Source organism: Panulirus ornatus, chromosome 17 (assembly GCF_036320965.1).
Source record: "Panulirus ornatus isolate Po-2019 chromosome 17, ASM3632096v1, whole genome shotgun sequence".
Lineage (NCBI taxonomy): Eukaryota > Metazoa > Arthropoda > Malacostraca > Decapoda > Palinuridae > Panulirus > Panulirus ornatus.
Window position 1 is genome coordinate 52,259,170 of NC_092240.1, and position 18,325 is coordinate 52,277,494.

The 18,325-nt window shown below is 46.8% G+C and overlaps 1 protein-coding gene across 1 annotated transcript in view; it reads right to left on the minus strand.

Annotated features, from left to right (window-relative positions):
- Positions 1–430: 430 nt before the first annotated feature.
- Positions 431–18,325, minus strand: part of LOC139754487 (uncharacterized) — a 59,223-nt gene continuing 41,328 nt past the window's right edge. Inside the window, exons 3-7 of the mRNA XM_071671753.1 lie at positions 16,683–16,891; positions 14,061–14,196; positions 12,865–13,001; positions 6,107–6,323; positions 431–1,896 (exon numbers count right to left, since the gene is read on the minus strand). Coding sequence (XP_071527854.1) covers positions 1,814–1,896; positions 6,107–6,323; positions 12,865–13,001; positions 14,061–14,196; positions 16,683–16,891 — 782 coding nt within the window. The 3' untranslated portion in view covers positions 431–1,813. The remainder of the gene's footprint in view (positions 1,897–6,106; positions 6,324–12,864; positions 13,002–14,060; positions 14,197–16,682; positions 16,892–18,325) is intronic.

Genomic DNA, 18,325 nt, shown 5'->3' on the forward strand with positions numbered 1-18,325 from the left:
ACGGACACCCCACCCACACACACACACACACAATCCGTTTCCCTGTTAGCAGAAAATGCTTTGATTCTCACCCTAACACCACCCACCCACCCACCCCTCCCCCCCCCTAAAAAAAAAAGTTATTCATCAAAGGTCATGACGAGAGGTCAAAAGGTCAGAGGTCATCGATGATTGACGTGTGTTGGGAGGTATGCCCGCCGCCAGAGAGAGGGGCCATGAGCCAACGCAGAACTCTCTCTCACTCACTTCATTGTCTCTACTTGAAATTTATTATCTCTTATCTCTCTCTCTCTCTCTCTCTCTCTCTCTCTCTCTCTCTCTCTCTCTCTCTCTCTCTCTCTTCTCAAATCTATTCTCCTAATAAGATATTTCCCTAATGATTTCTAGATTCTGTTTTATATATATATATATATATATATATATATATATATCCCTCCATCTCACATAAGCCTGCCTGCCTCACTTAACTCTCACCCCTGAAGATATCTTACAACTCCACAATATCTTATCTATCATTATCTTAACGCGATCATCAACTACATCTTGAAATGTACAAATTGGTCGACGCATCAAATCTCACGCTTACGTTCACCCATTCTCATCTCTCCCCTTCCTTGAGAGATAGGCACAAAATCGAGAAATAATCAGTGAAAAAAAAGATTTTTAAATGCCTCAGGAACGGAGTAGAAAGATTACGTCATCCCCATTGACGAGAGACAAATGGCGCAAGGAGTTTACATCAGTGCAAAAGGAGGCTTCGAAGACTGGCTGGCAACGCTAGGTGTGAGGAAGGGGGGGTGGGATCAAGACAGGGCTATACCAACAGCAGGAGCGCAACGTCATTAAGGGTCACACTCTTCGTTCAAACAAGCGTTATGTCGGTCTAACGAGACGCACAATCTCAGACTTGGGATAACTCGACACCTTTTTCATTTTGCTTCGACATTTTTCACTCACTCGTAAAAGGGAATATTACACACGTGTTTCCAGTCGTCTTCATACCTAATGCATCATCATCACAATTAGAACAATTCCAGTCACTTCTATTCTCTTTCTTCCTGGAAACATCGTACACATTTCAGCTTCCATGAACACCTTTCAATACCTGTTTTCATCTCGAAGTCATATATGAGACTCCAACGCTGTTATAGGTTCATATATACATATATGGCATTCGGATCCCTCCAGCTATCTTCTATGCTGTCCAATGTCTTATACATAAAATTTGAAGCATTTATCTTTCGGAACATAACGTGTGTATATCATGAGTACTGACTGGCCACTAACACGACACCGTTACTTGTAGAAGAGTCTGTGGGTTCGGTTCCCTCCTCGTTAGCCATTCACACGTTCCAGGCTGCAGTTCCTGTCTTTGTGCTGGAAAATCATTTATCCACTGATCATTCCAGTAACCTAATGGCCGTCGAGTCGCTGGAAACTGCTACTTTCCTCGTGGGTACATTCTCCCCCTCACTTCTGCCTCCCCTGGATGGCCCAGTGGAGGTTGGTCCATGAGTCCAGGAGTCTCACGTTCCAAGGTTCCAGAACTGGACCACTTTCCAGGAGAGAGAGGCTTGTACGAGCAACAGGTCCAGGCTGGACAGCATCCACGGAGGACGACGCGTTCCAGGCGAGGGAAAGTCAACTGGACGAGAATATACAGAGGTGGAGGTGGAGGTGGAGTAGGAGGGTGGAGTGCAATGTGGAGATTCCAGAAGACGACCCCTTTCTTCCTCCTCCTCCTCTTCCCCACCCGCGCTCCTCCTCCAACCTTCCCTCACCTCAAGTGGCGCTGGTGTGGAAGGAGCGATGATCAGCAGGAGGTGGAGGAGGAGGTGGTGAGCAGGTATGTGAGGGTGGCCATGACCAGCAGGCAGGCTGGGCCAGCCGCGGCTCCTGCAGGTCAGAGGTCAGGCGAGACGGAAGCACATCAGTGGACAGATGTTAGTGGAAAATACTACTATGGCTACTACTACTACTACTACTAGCACTACTACTACTACCACTACTATTAGCACTTCTAGTACTACTACTAACACTACTACTACTAGCACTTCTAGTAATACTACAACCACTACTACTACTACTACTACTACTACTACTACTAATAATAATAATAATAATAATAATAATAATAAAATAATGATAATAATAATAGTAACAACAGTATCTGGTCAAGGACATCAAAGACATGGTGACGTCACCCACTCCAATCAGCGTAACTGGCGACACTTCCCCCATGTTTACATCCCATGGTGACCTATATTCACATCCCATGGTGACCTATGTTTACATCCCATGGTGACCTATGTTTACATCCCAAGGTGACCTATGTCTACATCCCAAGGTGACCTATGTTTACATCCCATGGTGACCTATGTTTACATTCCATGGTGACCTATGTTTACATCCCATGGTGACCTATGTTTACATCCCATGGTGACCTATGTTTACATCCCATGGTGACCTAAGTCTACATCCCATGTGACCTAGTTTCATCCATGTGACCATGTTACATCCCATGGTGACCTATGTTTACATCCCATGGTGACCTATGTTTACATCCCATGGTGACCTATGTTTACATCCCATGGTGACCTATGTTTACATCCCATGGTGACCTATGTTTACATCCCATGGTGACCTATGTTTACATTCCCATGGTGACCTATGTTTACATCCCATGGTGACCTATGTTTACATCCCATGGTGACCTGACACTCTGGGTCTGGGGCCAACTTCCAGGCCTCGCTCACTGGAATGACCCATACATCATGTCGGTTCCAGCAATCACAACAAAAACCAAACAAAAAAGAGAATTGCTGACAGCGTGTCTGAAGTCATTACTAATTCCCAACGTATGTTTAACTATCTTAAAATTCCATCTAGTTCTTCAGCACAACAGAACTCTATGTAATATCGTAGTTCATCTACGTAATCAATAAAGAACATATTCAATATGTTCTACAATATTTGCTATAGAGAATCGTACAAAAACCATTTCATAAATGGATTAACTTTTAAGAAAATGTTTAATCCAAAATTTTTACAACCAAGTTTTATACAACACAAAACTCATATGTAAAAGTTATTCTTGTCCTTTGCCTTATATATATATATATTATATAATATATATATATTATATATATATAATATATTATATATATATTATATATATATTATATATGAGAATACGATTTTCTTTATCATAAATATATACATAAAAATACGTCAGACAAAAAAATTTATATTTATGGATGATATATCAAATCATCAGAGAAAAACAACCGCAAACATATCAAAAAATAAAACAAAGACCGAAAAATAAAAAATAGTAATTTGAACTGCTTGGACAGCAAAAGAATTTTCATTATTACGAACTTGGCAAGAAGGAGCGCGCTGGATTTCCCACCACCTGCCCTGTAAGGACCCACCACCCCTTTAGCTTGCTCCAGGACCCACCACCTGTCCTGGTAAGGACCCACCACCCCTCTAGCCTGCTCCAGGACCCACCACCTGTCCTGGTAAGGACCCACCACCCCTTTAGCTTGCTCCAGGACCCACCACCTGCCTGGTAAGGACCCACTAACCCTCTAGCTTGCTTCAGGGCCCACCACCTGCCCTGGTAAGGACTCACCACCCCTCTAGCCTGCTCCAGGGCCCACCACCTGCCCTGGTAAGGACCCACCACCCCTCCAGCCTGCTCCAGGACCCACCACCTGTCCTGGTAAGGACCCACCACCCCTCTAGCTTGCTCCAGGACCCACCACCTGCCCTGGTAAGGACCCACCACCCCTCCAGCTTGCTCCAGGACCCACCACCTGTCCTGGTAAGGACCCACTAACCCTCTAGCTTGCTCCAGGACCCACCACCTGCCTGGTAAGGACCCACCACCTCCCTGGTAAGGACCCACCACCCCTTTAGCTTGCTCCAGGACCCACCACCTCCCTGGTAAGGACCCACCACCCCTCTAGCCTGCTCCAGGACCCACCACCTGTCCTGGTAAGGACCCACCACCCCTCTAGCCTGCTCCAGGACCCACCACCTGCCCTGGTAAGGACCCACCACCCCTCTAGCTTGCTTCAGGGCCCACCACCTGCCCTGTAAGGACCCACCACCCCTCTAGCTTGCTTCAGGGCCCACCACCTGTCCTGGTAAGGACCCACCACCCCTCTAGCTTGCTTCAGGGCCCACCACCTGTCCTGGTAAGGACCCACTAACCCTCTAGCTTGCTCCAGGACCCACCACCTGCCTGGTAAGGACCCACTAACCCTCTAGCTTGCTCCAGGACCCACCACCTGTCCTGGTAAGGACCCACTAACCCTCTAGCTTGCTTCAGGGCCCACCACCTGTCCTGGTAAGGACCCACCACCCCTCTAGCCTGCTCCAGGACCCACCACCTGCCTGGTAAGGACCCACTAACCCTCTAGCTTGCTCCAGGACCCACCACCTGTCCTGGTAAGGACCCACCACCCCTCTAGCTTGCTCCAGGACCCACCACCTGTCCTGGTAAGGACCCACCACCCCTCCAGCTTGCTCCAGGACCCACCACCTGCCCTGTAAGGACCCACCACCTCCCTGGTAAGGACCCACCACCCCTCTAGCTTGCTCCAGGACCCACCACCTCCCTGGTAAGGACCCACTAACCCTCTAGCTTGCTCCAGGACCCACCACCTGCCTGGTAAGGACCCACCACCCCTCTAGCTTGCTCCAGGACCCACCACCTGTCCTGGTAAGGACCCACCACCTCCCTGGTAAGGACCCACCACCTCCCTGGTAAGGACCCACCACCTCCCTGGTAAGGACCCACCACCTCCCTGGTAAGGACCCACCACCTCCCTGGTAAGGACCCACCACCTCCCTGGTAAGGACCCACCACCTCCCTGGTAAGGACCCACTAACCCTCTAGCTTGCTCCAGGACCCACCACCTCCCTGGTAAGGACCCACCACCTCCCTGGTAAGGACCCACCACCTCCCTGGTAAGGACCCACCACCTCCCTGGTAAGGACCCACCACCCCTCTAGCTTGCTTCAGGGCCCACCACCTGTCCTGGTAAGGACCCACCACCTCCCTGGTAAGGACCCACCACCTCCCTGGTAAGGACCCACCACCCCTCTAGCTTGCTTCAGGGCCCACCACCTGTCCTGGTAAGGACCCACCACCTCCCTGGTAAGGACCCACTAACCCTCTAGCTTGCTCCAGGACCCACCACCTGCCTGGTAAGGACCCACTAACCCTCTAGCTTGCTCCAGGACCCACCACCTGCCTGGTAAGGACCCACTAACCCTCTAGCTTGCTTCAGGGCCCACCACCTGTCCTGGTAAGGACCCACCACCCCTCTAGCTTGCTCCAGGACCCACCACCTGCCCTGTAAGGACCCACCACCTCCCTGGTAAGGACCCACTAACCCTCTAGCTTGCTCCAGGACCCACCACCTGTCCTGGTAAGGACCCACCACCCCTTTAGCTTGCTCCAGGACCCACCACCTGCCCTGTAAGGACCCACCACCCCTTTAGCTTGCTCCAGGACCCACCACCTGCCCTGGTAAGGACCCACCACCCCTCTAGCCTGCTCCAGGACCCACCACCTGTCCTGGTAAGGACCCACTAACCCTCTAGCTTGCTCCAGGACCCACCACCTGCCCTGGTAAGGACCCACCACCCCTCCAGCTTGCTCCAGGACCCACCACCTGCCCTGGTAAGGACCCACCACCCCTCCAGCTTGCTCCAGGACCCACCACCTGCCCTGGTAAGGACCCACCACCCCTCCAGCTTGCTCCAGGACCCACCACCTGCCCTGGTAAGGACCCACCACCCCTTTAGCTTGCTCCAGGACCCACCACCTGTCCTGGTAAGGACCCACCACCCTCTAGCTTGCTTCAGGGCCCACCACCTGTCCTGGTAAGGACCCACCACCCCTTTAGCTTGCTCCAGGACCCACCACCTGTCCTGGTAAGGACCTACCACCCCTCTAGCTTGCTTCAGGGCCCACCACCTGTCCTGGTAAGGACTCACCACCCCTCTAGCTTGCTCCAGGGCCCACCACCTGTCCTGGTAAGGACCCACTAACCCCCCCCCCCCAATAACCAACACCATCATCACCCACCTGTGTTGAAGAAGGAGAGTATGGGGCTGGGCGGGTGTCGGACCAGGGCGGTGAGGTTGGTGTGGGTGAAGAGACTGAGGACCTGCGCTCGACACTGCACCATGACAGAGGGCACGTGCCGCTCGCCCAGCGGCAGCAGCAGCCGACTGCTGCTGGTGTAGACGCCCCCGTAACTCCCCTCCGTCGAGGACACGCCCCACACGTGGCCTGAGCGAGGCTGCAGGGGGAGGGGACGAACAGAGAGAGGCGTGGGTTTGAAAATGTCTCCGACGTTGGTCCGGGATCAGACCGGCCATCATGCAGTCTCCTTTGACATTCGTCTATGAGGAAGGACAGCACGGGAGCCTAACATACCCAGCTCCTGAACTGGCTGCAGGCCTAACTCTCAAAGGCAAAAATGGTATGAGAAAAGAAGACAGAAGATGGAAAGAAAATTCTACACTCATATATCGCAAAGGAGGAAACATTCAGGTATCATAATGGTCCAGCCTCGTGTGGCTCTCCACACGAAGATAAACTACGGGAAGCAGCAGGCGGGTGCGTGCCGCTACACCTGGTCACAGGAGGAGGGGACGCACTCAAGACACCTCATTAGACAAGGAATCAGAGTCTATGACGCTGTTTCAAGTGGCGTTTCCAAAACTGCGAAAAATATGGTTAGGCCCGACGTGTTTACGTTACCACAACGTTCAAAGTCCAATGTTTTCTGAAACTCAGTAATAGGAAACGTGTGTGATTTAAAAGATAAAAAAGAATGAAAAGTACTGAATTTTTTCTTTATTGAAGTAAACCAGGTCACTGCTCCCTCATCCTATGATGGTGGTGAACAGGTCCGAGTTAAAGAGGACATATGATCAGTGAGAGATGAAGAGCAGCGAGTGACACGGAGGGTGAGAGGAGATATGCTCGGTGCGAGAAAAGGAACGAGCGAAAACTAACACAGTGGTGAGGGTGAGGGAACGGAGGTGTGTCGAGTGGAACCATCGGCCTCAGGGTAAGGAGAGAGAGAGAGAGAGAGAGAGAGAGAGAGAGAGAGAGAGAGAGAGAGAGAGAGAGAGAGAGAGAGAGAGGGAGGGGGGGATTGGAGACGTGGAGATAAGATGATCTACCGAGAGATGAGGGGAGGAGACAGGAGACGACCCTGTGGGACACCAAGGCTGGGGAAGGTAGGTCTCTCTCTCTCTCTCTCTCTCTCTCTCTCTCTCTCTCTCTCTCTCTCTCTCTCTCTCTCTCTCCTCTAAGGCTATCGCGAAAGAACGATAGGAAAGAACATGACATATATAAGACGACAAGAGCGACAAGCTACAAAGAAAAAAAAGAGGCCAAGGGGAAAAAAATAAAGATTATTAGGGAAAGAATTATGCCACAGTGTGTGTGTGTGTGTGTGTGTGTGTGTGTGTGTGTATGTGTGTGTGGTGTGTGTGTGTGTGTGTGTGTGTGTGTGTGTGTGTTTCCAATTTAGGAAGCAGCAAATAACAGTGTTAATATCGAATGTGAGTTGTGCTATCAGGTCTGACTGACGCCTGTCTTGCCCCTTACAACCTCTATGACATACACACGTCAGAGCAACATAGCAAATATAAAATGTTCAAACAATACATATATAATTCTTTTTCACACTAGATTGCCGTTTCCAGCATTAGAGAGGGAGCGCCAGGAACGCGCAAAGAAAGGCCACATCTGCTCACATCCATTTTCCAGCTGTTATTTGGAAAGCACCGAAACCACAGCTCCCCTATCCACATCCAGGCCCCTACACACCTTTCCAGGACGATTCACATGCTCTGGTTCAATGCATTAACAGCACGTTGACCCCACTCACTTCCACTTCCATGGTTCTATTAGCTGCCATGTCCACCATCAGATATCTAAAACACTTCACTTCCTCCAATTTTTCCTCCATTCAAACTCACACCCTAACGAACCTATTCCTCAACCCTATTGAACCTAAATAACCTTGCCTTTTACTCACAGTCACTCTCACCTTCCTTCTTTCACACACCTCTTCCAAACTGACTGGATCTGGCGCGCATTCGCGCTACGATTCATAACAAACCCTAAAGTTAGCTGGCAATGACGCCTGGCAAAACGCACATGCGCACTGCACGCGTCTTTTCATACGTTCCCAATCGCGCTGTGTCCTTCTTGCTAAGTTTCCCGTTCTTCTACAACCCCATGAGTCGGCTTCTGTCGCCTCTACCAGCGTATATAATGGGCCGACAGGTAGAGCTGTCCCATCTCCAGACATTAATGAACACGACAGACGCCTTCAAACGCTTCATACGCTCTTTTACGCCGCTCTACACATCTCTTTACGCACGGTCCACCATACGCAGTGAGAGCGTATGTGGTCTTACCATCAGTAACCTTAACACCTTAGGAGAGAAGCTGAAGATTATTCAGTCGGTGTGGATGTTCACTGTAACGAGACGCTGACGGGCGTTAACGACCCACTGGCATTTGGTTATGCCATTTAAAGCCCAAATAACCGACCAGTCCAACCTGGTCCGACGGATCCGATTTAAAGGTAAACACTTTCTCTCTACTCAATATAATAGCATGGGAGAGCAGCAGGCAACCCATGTTCTACTTAGTATAATAGCCTGGGAGAGCAAGCAACCCATGTTCTACGCAATATAGCCTGGGGAGAGCAGGTAACCCATGTTCTACTAAATATAATAGCCTGGGAGAGCAGGTAACCCATGTTCTACTCAATATAATAGCCTGGGAGAGCAGCAGGCAACCCATGTTCTATTGAATATAGCTTGGGAGAGCAGGTAACCCATGTTCTACTCAATATAATAGCCTGGGAGAGCAGCAGGCAACCCATGTTCTACTCAATATAGCCTGGGAGAGCAGCAGGCAACCCATGTTCTACTCAATATAATAGCCTGGGGAGAGCAGGCAACCCATGTTCTACCACACAGTGGTAGTGTGGAGTCTGTACCCAATCATCGACACTTCGTTGTGACGTTCTGCATCGTAACATAAAAACATACACACAAACAATAATATTACTTTCACAGTAACAAAAACATAAACACGAAAAAATACTACTTTCAAAGTAAATAATAAAAAACATAACCAAAAAATGATCTTACTTTCACGGTAAATAATATCATAAAGACAAAAATATTATCATAACTTTTTTCTGCTTCTCAGTTACGATGTGCTGAGGAGACAGACCATATCTAGCTCCCGATTTTTATAATATAAATCGCAAGGTATAGACTATCTCTAACCCTCGATTTTAAAAGATAATCAATAAAAGATAAGCTATCTCTAACCCTCGATTTTAAAAGATAATCAATAAAAGATAAGCTATCTCTAACCCTCGATTTATAAAGATAATCGACAAGAGATAAGCTATCTCTAACCCTCGATTTTCAAAGATAATCAACAAGAGATAATAAGACTCATTCTGGCTTCCAATTATTATAAAAAGACCGACTTCAAAGACATTCATTCACTTTCACAGCCAACGGTCCAGTGGTGCAGAACCTGCCTATCTATCTATCTATCTATCTCCACGCACATTCAAATCACTTCCACACCGCCGACCCTTTCAAAAGAATAAAAAATAAAAATCATCATCAAAAATACACCCATCAGGTCCAGAATAAATGCGGGTCGGATCAAGCAAGCCGAGTGTATGAGAGAGAGAGAGAGAGAGAGAGAGAGAGAGAGAGAGAGAGAGAGAGAGAGAGAGAGAGAGGGGGGGGGATGATCATCATTAGCCTGTAAAGTATTAATGATTTCATCAAATACCTGGCTAGATTCCAACACACACACACACACACACACCAGCAACAAGTCCTTTTCCCTAAGCTAAGCGCACTGGATCGTGTGTACATTCGCCCAGGGGCGTCTCTTCCTATGTGTCCTCCACACCCTCCCCCCCTTTCCTCCCTCAATGTGTCCTCGCCCTCCCCCCCTTTCCTCCCTCAATGTGTCCTCGCCCTCCCCCCCTTTCCTCCCTCAATGTGTCCTCCACACCCTCTCCTCCCTTCCTCCCTCAATGTGTCCTCCCCATCCCTCCCTTTTTCCTCCCTCAATGTGTCCTCCACACCCTCCCCCCCTTTCCTCCCTCAATGTGTCCTCCCCATCCCTCCCCTTCCTTCCTCCCTCAATGTGTCCTCCACACCCTCCCCCCCCTTTCCTCCCTCAATGTGTCCTCCCCATCCCTCCCCTTTTCCTCCCTCAATGTGTCCTCAACACCCTTTCCTCCCTCAATGTGTCCTCGCCCTCCCCCCCTTTCCTCCCTCAATGTGTCCTCCACACCCTCTCCTCCCCCCCTTTCCTCCCTCAATGTGTCCTCCATACCCTCCCTCGATGTATCCTCCCCCTCCCTCCCTCCCTCAATGTGTCCTCCACACCACCCTCCTCCCCCCTTCCTCCCTCAATGTGTCCTCCTCCTCCCCCCCTTTCCTCCCTCAATGTGTCCTCCATACCCTCCTCGATGTATCCTCCCCCTCCCTCCCTCCCTCAATGTGTCCTCCACACCACCCTCCCCCCCCTTCCTCCCTCAATGTGTCCTCCCCCTCCCCCCCCTTTCCTCCCTCAATGTGTCCTCCCCCTCCCCCCTCCTTCCCCCCACGACTGAAATAACTGGACATGATACATTTCATCACACCACACACGAGAGAGTTATAAGACTCAACACCCGTTGTTAACACGCATCAAACGCCCGGGCCGCTCGGCTGGCCGCGGCCAAAAACGAAAAATGAAAATCCATTATACAACAGGGAGAGAGAGAGAGAGAGAGAGAGAGAGAGAGAGAGAGAGAGAGAGAGAGAGAGAGAGAGAGAGAGAGGTAGCGGGCGCACTCGCCATGGATTAAGATAATAGGTTATCGTTGAACATCAAGCGCAGCTTCGATTTAAAATATACCTCGTTAGGCCAAAGGGACACACACACACACACACACACACACACACACACACACAGACACACACACAGACACACACACACGCACGCACGCACACACCGGTGAATAATGATAGTGACTTATTGCGACATTCATTTACACGACAAAGAAACCCCTTGTTCATCAAAGGCACCGAGATATGATGTGCTGCGTTGTGAAACTAGGCGCGAACAATAGCTCCAGGTGAGTAGGATGACAATGGACTTGATATACGCTATTTAAAGTATTGCATATATATATATATATATATATATATATATATATATATATATATATATATATATATATATATATATATATATATATATATATATATATATATATATATATATATATATATATATTCCTCTGAGTCCACGGAGAAAATAAAACACGATAAGTTCCCAAGTGCACTTTCGTGTCATAATCGCATCAGGGGAGACGCAAGAGAGAAGTATAACAGTCAGTTGATATACAACGAAAAGACGTAGCTAGGACGCCATTTGGTAAACAAGTGATTGTCCCAATCACTTGTTGACCAAATGGCGTCCTAGCTACGTCTCTTCGTCGTATATCAAATGACATTTCTCTCTTGTGTCTCCCCTGATGATGTGATTATTACACGAAAGTGCACTTGGGAACTTATCGTGTTTTATTTTCTCCGTGGACTTAGAGGAATATATATATATATATATATATATATATATATAATATATATATATATATATATATATATATATATATATATATTTTCATGAGTGTGTGTGTGTGTGTGTGTGTGTGTGTGTGAACAGAATTAAGAATGAAAACATTGAGTTAAGCCTGTTCAGGTGTTTGTAAACCTTACCATTAGAAGCTAGAAAGGTTAGAGGAAGAGAGGGAGAATACAAGGGGGGTAGGGGAGGGGTGTGTGAAGGTAACATAACGGTCCATCCTCGAGTGGCTGCTCACCACTAACTAACTCCAGGAAGCAGCTGCCACACGCCACATGAATTGACAGCAGGGTGAAATAAAGGCAAGCGACACGTTCACCAAGAGCACCGTTCTCGATGAAGATGAATAATAATATACCAGTAGAGTATATAGGGGTATATAGGAGTATATAGGGAGCAAGGGGGAGGGTCGAGTTCATAGATGCCAGGAGGATCAATGAGACGCAAGGGGGGGGGGGTTCTGATCCTATTCTGGTGTAATAGAGAGAGAGAGAGAGAGAGAGAGAGAGAGAGAGAGAGAGAGAGAGACAGGGGTGGGGAAAGAACCGACCCACTTAAGCAAGCAGTACACACTCCATCACACACACACACACACACACGCACCGGGGAGCGGGATCCAAACCTCCGTGCTGCTCCCAAAGAGAATCATAAGTACCTGTACAGGGCTGACAGTGTTGGGTTTACAGGACAAGAGCAGAGGGTTATTAACCAAGGCCTACCTGATGACAGGTATCACATCTACGAGTTATAGTTAGGAATGACATTTTCTGATGCGCTGACCTTAAACCAGATGCCTCTGGGACGTAAAAATATTAAAAAAGAAAAGAGGAGCTTAATTATAAAATATTACGTTCCTGACGCATACTTATGATGTAGTGCCAACGTCTATATGTATTCCGTGTGCAGTATGACATGTTTAGTGTACTATGTCTATTGTAATAGATCTAGAAATAACATATCTACTTGTAGAAATAAGTTAAGTGAAACAGCTATGTCCATTAAACAAGATATAGACACAACTATACTGAAGGCAACGCCATTGCGAGGCTCCGTCGCTATACTGTTTATATACAAATGGGAACCTCAAATACTGGTTATATACACATGTATAGTCTTGGTATATACATATATATACTCACGGGGACAGCTACGCCGTTGACGAGGAAGGAGAGGAGCGCCGAAGGCCTGGCATCTCTAGCCGTACAGGTGAGGTTGAGCAAGTCGCCCACGGTGTACAGGTCGCGGAGACCCGCCATCCGCGGCCGCTCGGGCATCACTGACCGGCGGAGAGAAACGCACTTGAGAAAAACCCGCCAAAATTCTGGCACGTTCGAGTCTGATTAAAATTGGCGCTACAAATTTATCAATAAATTTCATTTAAGAACGATAAAGTTCATGAGTATGAGAAGAATAACTTAATAAAATTGTTAATGGAAATCTGTAATATTTGGACTTGAGAAAAACACGCCAAAATTCTGGCACGTTCGAGTCTGGTTAAAATGGCGCTAAAAATATATCAATAAATTTCATTTAATAATGATAAAGTTGATGAGTATGAGAAGAATAACTTGATAAAATTGTTAAGGGAAACCTGTAATATCTTTAAAAAGTAGGTAATTCTCTTAAAAATCCGGTAACTCAAGCAGCTTCAATTGTCAAAAAATGAGCGATATTTTTCATCTTAAAAAAGTATAGAAAAATAAAGAATTTTCATATAAAATTCAGGGGATATAGAGAGAAGGAAGCATGAATATTAATTCTGAAATATTTTCAAAGGAAAAACTTCTTAAATATATATATATATATATATATAATATATATATATATATATATATATATATATATATATATATATATGTATATATATATATTCTTCTTTCTTTCATACTATTCGCCATTTCCCGCATCAGCGAGGTAGCGTTGAGAACAGAGGACTGGGCCCTTGAGGCAATATCCTCACCTGGGCCCCTTCTCTGTTCCCTCTTTTGGAAAAAAAAAAAAAAAAAAAAAAAAAAAAATATATAGATTCTCCATTTTCCCGCGTTAGCGAGGTAGCGTTAAGAACAGAGGACTGAACCTCAGAGGGGAATATCTTCACTTGGCCCTCTTCTCTGTTCCTTCTTTAGGAAAATTAGAAACGAGAGGGGAGGATTTCCAGCCCCCCTCTCAGCTCCCTCCCCTTTTTAGTCGCCTTCTACGACACGCAGGGAATACGTGGGAAGTATTCTTTCTCCCCTATCCCCAGGGAGATAGATAGATGAATAAATAGATAGAGATAGAGAGAGAGAGAGAGAGAGAGAGAGAGAGTGGGGGGGTGTGTGGGGGCCCAACTTACCGACCACCGTGAGGTTGCTGGAGGCGAACGCCGTCTCGAACTTGGGCGCCTCGCTCATGACCTCGCACCGGTACACGCCCTCCGAGTCCATCCTGACCTCCCCGAGGGTCACCACCTTCTCGTTGGAGTGCGAGAGCTGACCCAAGGTGAGAGAGAGAGAGAGAGAGAGAAGAGAGAGAGAGAGAGAGAGAGAGAGAGAGAGTTAAAAATTAGTTGTTCTATTCTTTAATCAACTACATATATGGAGGGTTGGGGTGGGGGGAAATTGGCTAAATACCTACGTTACGTTGGGGGTAAATTTAAAAATACCTACGTTGCGTTGAGGGTAAACTTAATATCTACGTTGTGTTGGGGGTAAATTTAAAAATACCTACGTTGCGTGGGGGGTAAACTTAATATCTACGTTGCGTGGGGGGTAAACTTAATATCTACGTTGCGTGGGGGGTAAACTTAATACCTACGTTGCGTGGGGGGTAAATTATTCTTCTTTCCCTCCCAAGAGGTTGATCCCCCCCGCCCCCCCAGGGAAATGGGAGTAGGGGGAAATTAAAAAAAAAAATGGAGAAATTCGCCCCCAAACCTCATTCCATGTATGGAAAACGGGATAACCTAAACCACTGACATACAGACGAAACAGAGGAATTTGAAATTCATTTTCGGTAAAAATCAAAATCAAAAATGTTCAAATTTACCCAAATTTTTTGAAATTTGATTTTTCCTTGGTTAATTTTACAATAATTTTCACTCCTCTGTTCTGATCAGTTTCAAGATTTTGTTCCAATAAATTTGATTATATGATTAAGAATATATTCTGTTCTTTTAGTACATAAAGCCAGTAGCCAATCAGGGTCCGACTTCTGAAACTTTCTCATAGCGGTAACCAGCAGCCAATCAGCGCTCGAATCCGGAACTCTCTCTCACACAGGAGGTGTGACCAGCAGCCAATCAACGCCCGACTTTTAGAACTTTCCCCTCACAATCAAAATGATTTGAGGCAACCAACGAGATATTAAAATTCATATTAGATTAATAATTTAGAATATTATTCAGCCATATTGGTGTTATATAATGTTATAAATCAACACGTGCTTAATAACACTCTTTATGTTCTTATGTGAATATGTAAATAACTGATTTGCATATTCATAAGTGGGAAGGGGATTCGAAGACCTTTTTCTCAAACGCAATCAAACAAAGCAGATGATATATAAATATATCTTATTCCTCATTCTTGTGTCTCCCCTGACAATGTGATCATTACACGAAAGTGCACTTAGCAACTTATGCCATAAAACTATAAATTCTGACAAATCATAATATACACTGAAACTGATTATGTATATATATATATATATATATATATATATATATATATATATATATATATATATATATAAAAGAACGAAGAGTACACGAACTTCCCTCTCTCTCTCTCTCTCTCTCTCTCTCTCTCTCTCTCTCTCTCTCTCTCTACCCCCACATCTCTCCAGTTTCGGTTTTCCGGCTATCTGAAAAACGTGTTTGTATGGAAACAAAAGAAAGCAAAAAAAAAATAATAAACACAAAAACAAAAATCCACTCGGGCAATCTGGGCCAGCAGGGATCAACCTCCACCCCAGATGTAATTGGGTTACGACCAATTCTTGCAGAGGAATTGGTACAAATTGGCTCGCTCCCCCAAACCTTGGCCACACTTACGAAATGATGACAATCTATACATTACGAGGGAGTTCTTAAATCTGCCGTCTAGACACACACACACACACACACACACACCTCATATACGCAAGCTCTCTCTCTCTCTCTCTCTCTTCTCTCTCTCTCTCTCTCTCTCTCTCTCTCTACACACACACACACACACACACACACACACACACACACACACACATATTATATATATATATATATATATATATATATATTGGAAAGGATCACAATTTTGCGTGATCAAGATATTCCTATGGACTCATAGGAATATATATATATATATATATATATATATATATAATATATATATATATATATATATATATATATATATATATATTATCCCTTCCTTCAATCACCAACTTTGCTTTTCCATCACTTCTCTACCGCGTTCTTTCACATTTCCTTCACTCACTATTCCAATGTTCACTCCTCCTTCCCTCCCTCACTATCACTATACTCTCACTGTACCCCAGACCTCACCATCGTGTCCTAGCGTCACCATCCTCACCAAACTCACCCTGACCTCATCATACTCACCATGACGTCACCACACACTCACATAAGGTCACCAGAGACTCACCATGACGTCACCACACACTCACATAAGGTCACTACACTCACCATGACGTCACCACACACTCACATAAGGTCACTACACTCACCATGACGTCACCACACACTCACATAAGGTCACTACACTCACCATGACGTCACCACACACTCACATAAGGTCACTACACTCACCATGACGTCACCACACACTCGCATAAGGTCACTATACTCACCACGACGTCACCACACACTCACATAAGGTCACTACAGACTCACCATGACGTCACCACACACTCATATCAGGTCACTATACTCACCATGACGTCACCACACACTCACATCAGGTCACCAGAGACTCACCATGACCCTGACCCCGGGCAGGTGGTGGTCAACCTTGACCTGGGGCATGTTCTTGGGCACGTAACTGTAGAACTGCTCTCCATTCTTGTACCAGCGGACGGAGTAGAAGCCCTTGGCGCCCTCCTCCCACAGGCACTCCAGCTGGGCACTCTGGCCCACGATGGCCGGCGATGGCACCCTCACGTTCTGCACCAGCACCCCCGAAGCTCCTGCAGAAGGAAGAGACGAAAGGAGGCGATGAAGAAGGCGGTGGACCTCAACATACCAGAGGCTCTCAGGGTCATGAAGAAGCCCTTGGCGCCCTCCTCCTGCCGGGCACTCTGGCCTCCCTCAGGTTCTGGACCCACGAAGCTCCTGCAGAAGGGAGAGACGAAGGAGGCGATGACGAAGGCGGTGGACCTCAAGATACCAGAGGCTCTCAGGGTCACCAAGAAGCCCTTGGCACCCTCCTCCCACAGGCACTCCTGCCGGGCACTCTGGCCTCCCTCAGGTTCTGGACCCACGACGCTCCTGCAGAAGGAAAAGACGAAAGGAGGCGATGAAGAAGGCGGTGGACCTCAAGATACCAGAGGCTCTCAGGGTCATAAAGAAGCCCTTGGCGCCCTCCTCCTGCCGGGCACTCTGGCCTCCCTCAAGTTCTGGACCCACGACGCTCCTGCAGAAGGGAGAGACGAAGGAGGCGACGAAGAAGGCGGTGGACCTCAAGATACCAGAGGCTCTCAGGGTCACCAAGAAGCCCTTGGCGCCCTCTCCCCACAGGCACCCCAACAGGTCACTCTGGCCCACGAGGGCAACCCTCCTCACGTTCTCATACCAGAACCTGACGACGCTCCTGCAGAAGGAAGAGGGACGACGAAGGCGATGAAGGAGGAAAACCATAGGCTCTCAGGGTCATTGAAGAAAGAGCAGAGGATAACACAGGCTGACTGAAACAGGCAAGATTACTGAGGAGTATTATATGGTTGGGTAGTTGGGCAGTGTGTGTGTGTGTGTGTGTGTGTGTGTGTGTGTATAACTTCATAAGATTAGAGGACCTTTTTGCACCTGATTTTCCCCATGATACATGTTGTGAAATAATTTTTAAGACATTAGAAATGTATGATTAAATAACTTTAAGATAATATTCTGTGGACTACATTATCAACATTTAAAGTGGATTTAGTGATTATTGTTACTTTAGATCTAACGTTTAATTGTATTTATGTATGCTTAATGTCAATCTTATCTTGTTGTGGTCAATAAACTATCTATCTATCTATCTATCTGTGTGTTACCGGACTCCGCCTGCTCGAAATTACACCGCGAGTGAAAAGTCACCTCTGGCGATGCTGTTGCGTATCAATAGATGTACCAGTCTCTCGTTAAAACGCTTCTCACTCTGAAGAGGCCTGTATTTCCCTGCTACTGGAAGCAGCGCAGCCTTTAGAATGGTCCTGATGAGCACCAGGACTCTCTCTCTCTCATAGAAAATGGCCCCGGGGTAATCATATACAAACACGACAAAAAAAAAAAAAAAGCGATAACCAAAATAGAAATAACTAGCATCTTGTTTATCTATTCGCCCTGGTCACTGTGATCACATAAAATAATTCACGACGAGTAATCAAAGGGGCAGTTGGGGGAAATAATCTTTGATTACAGAT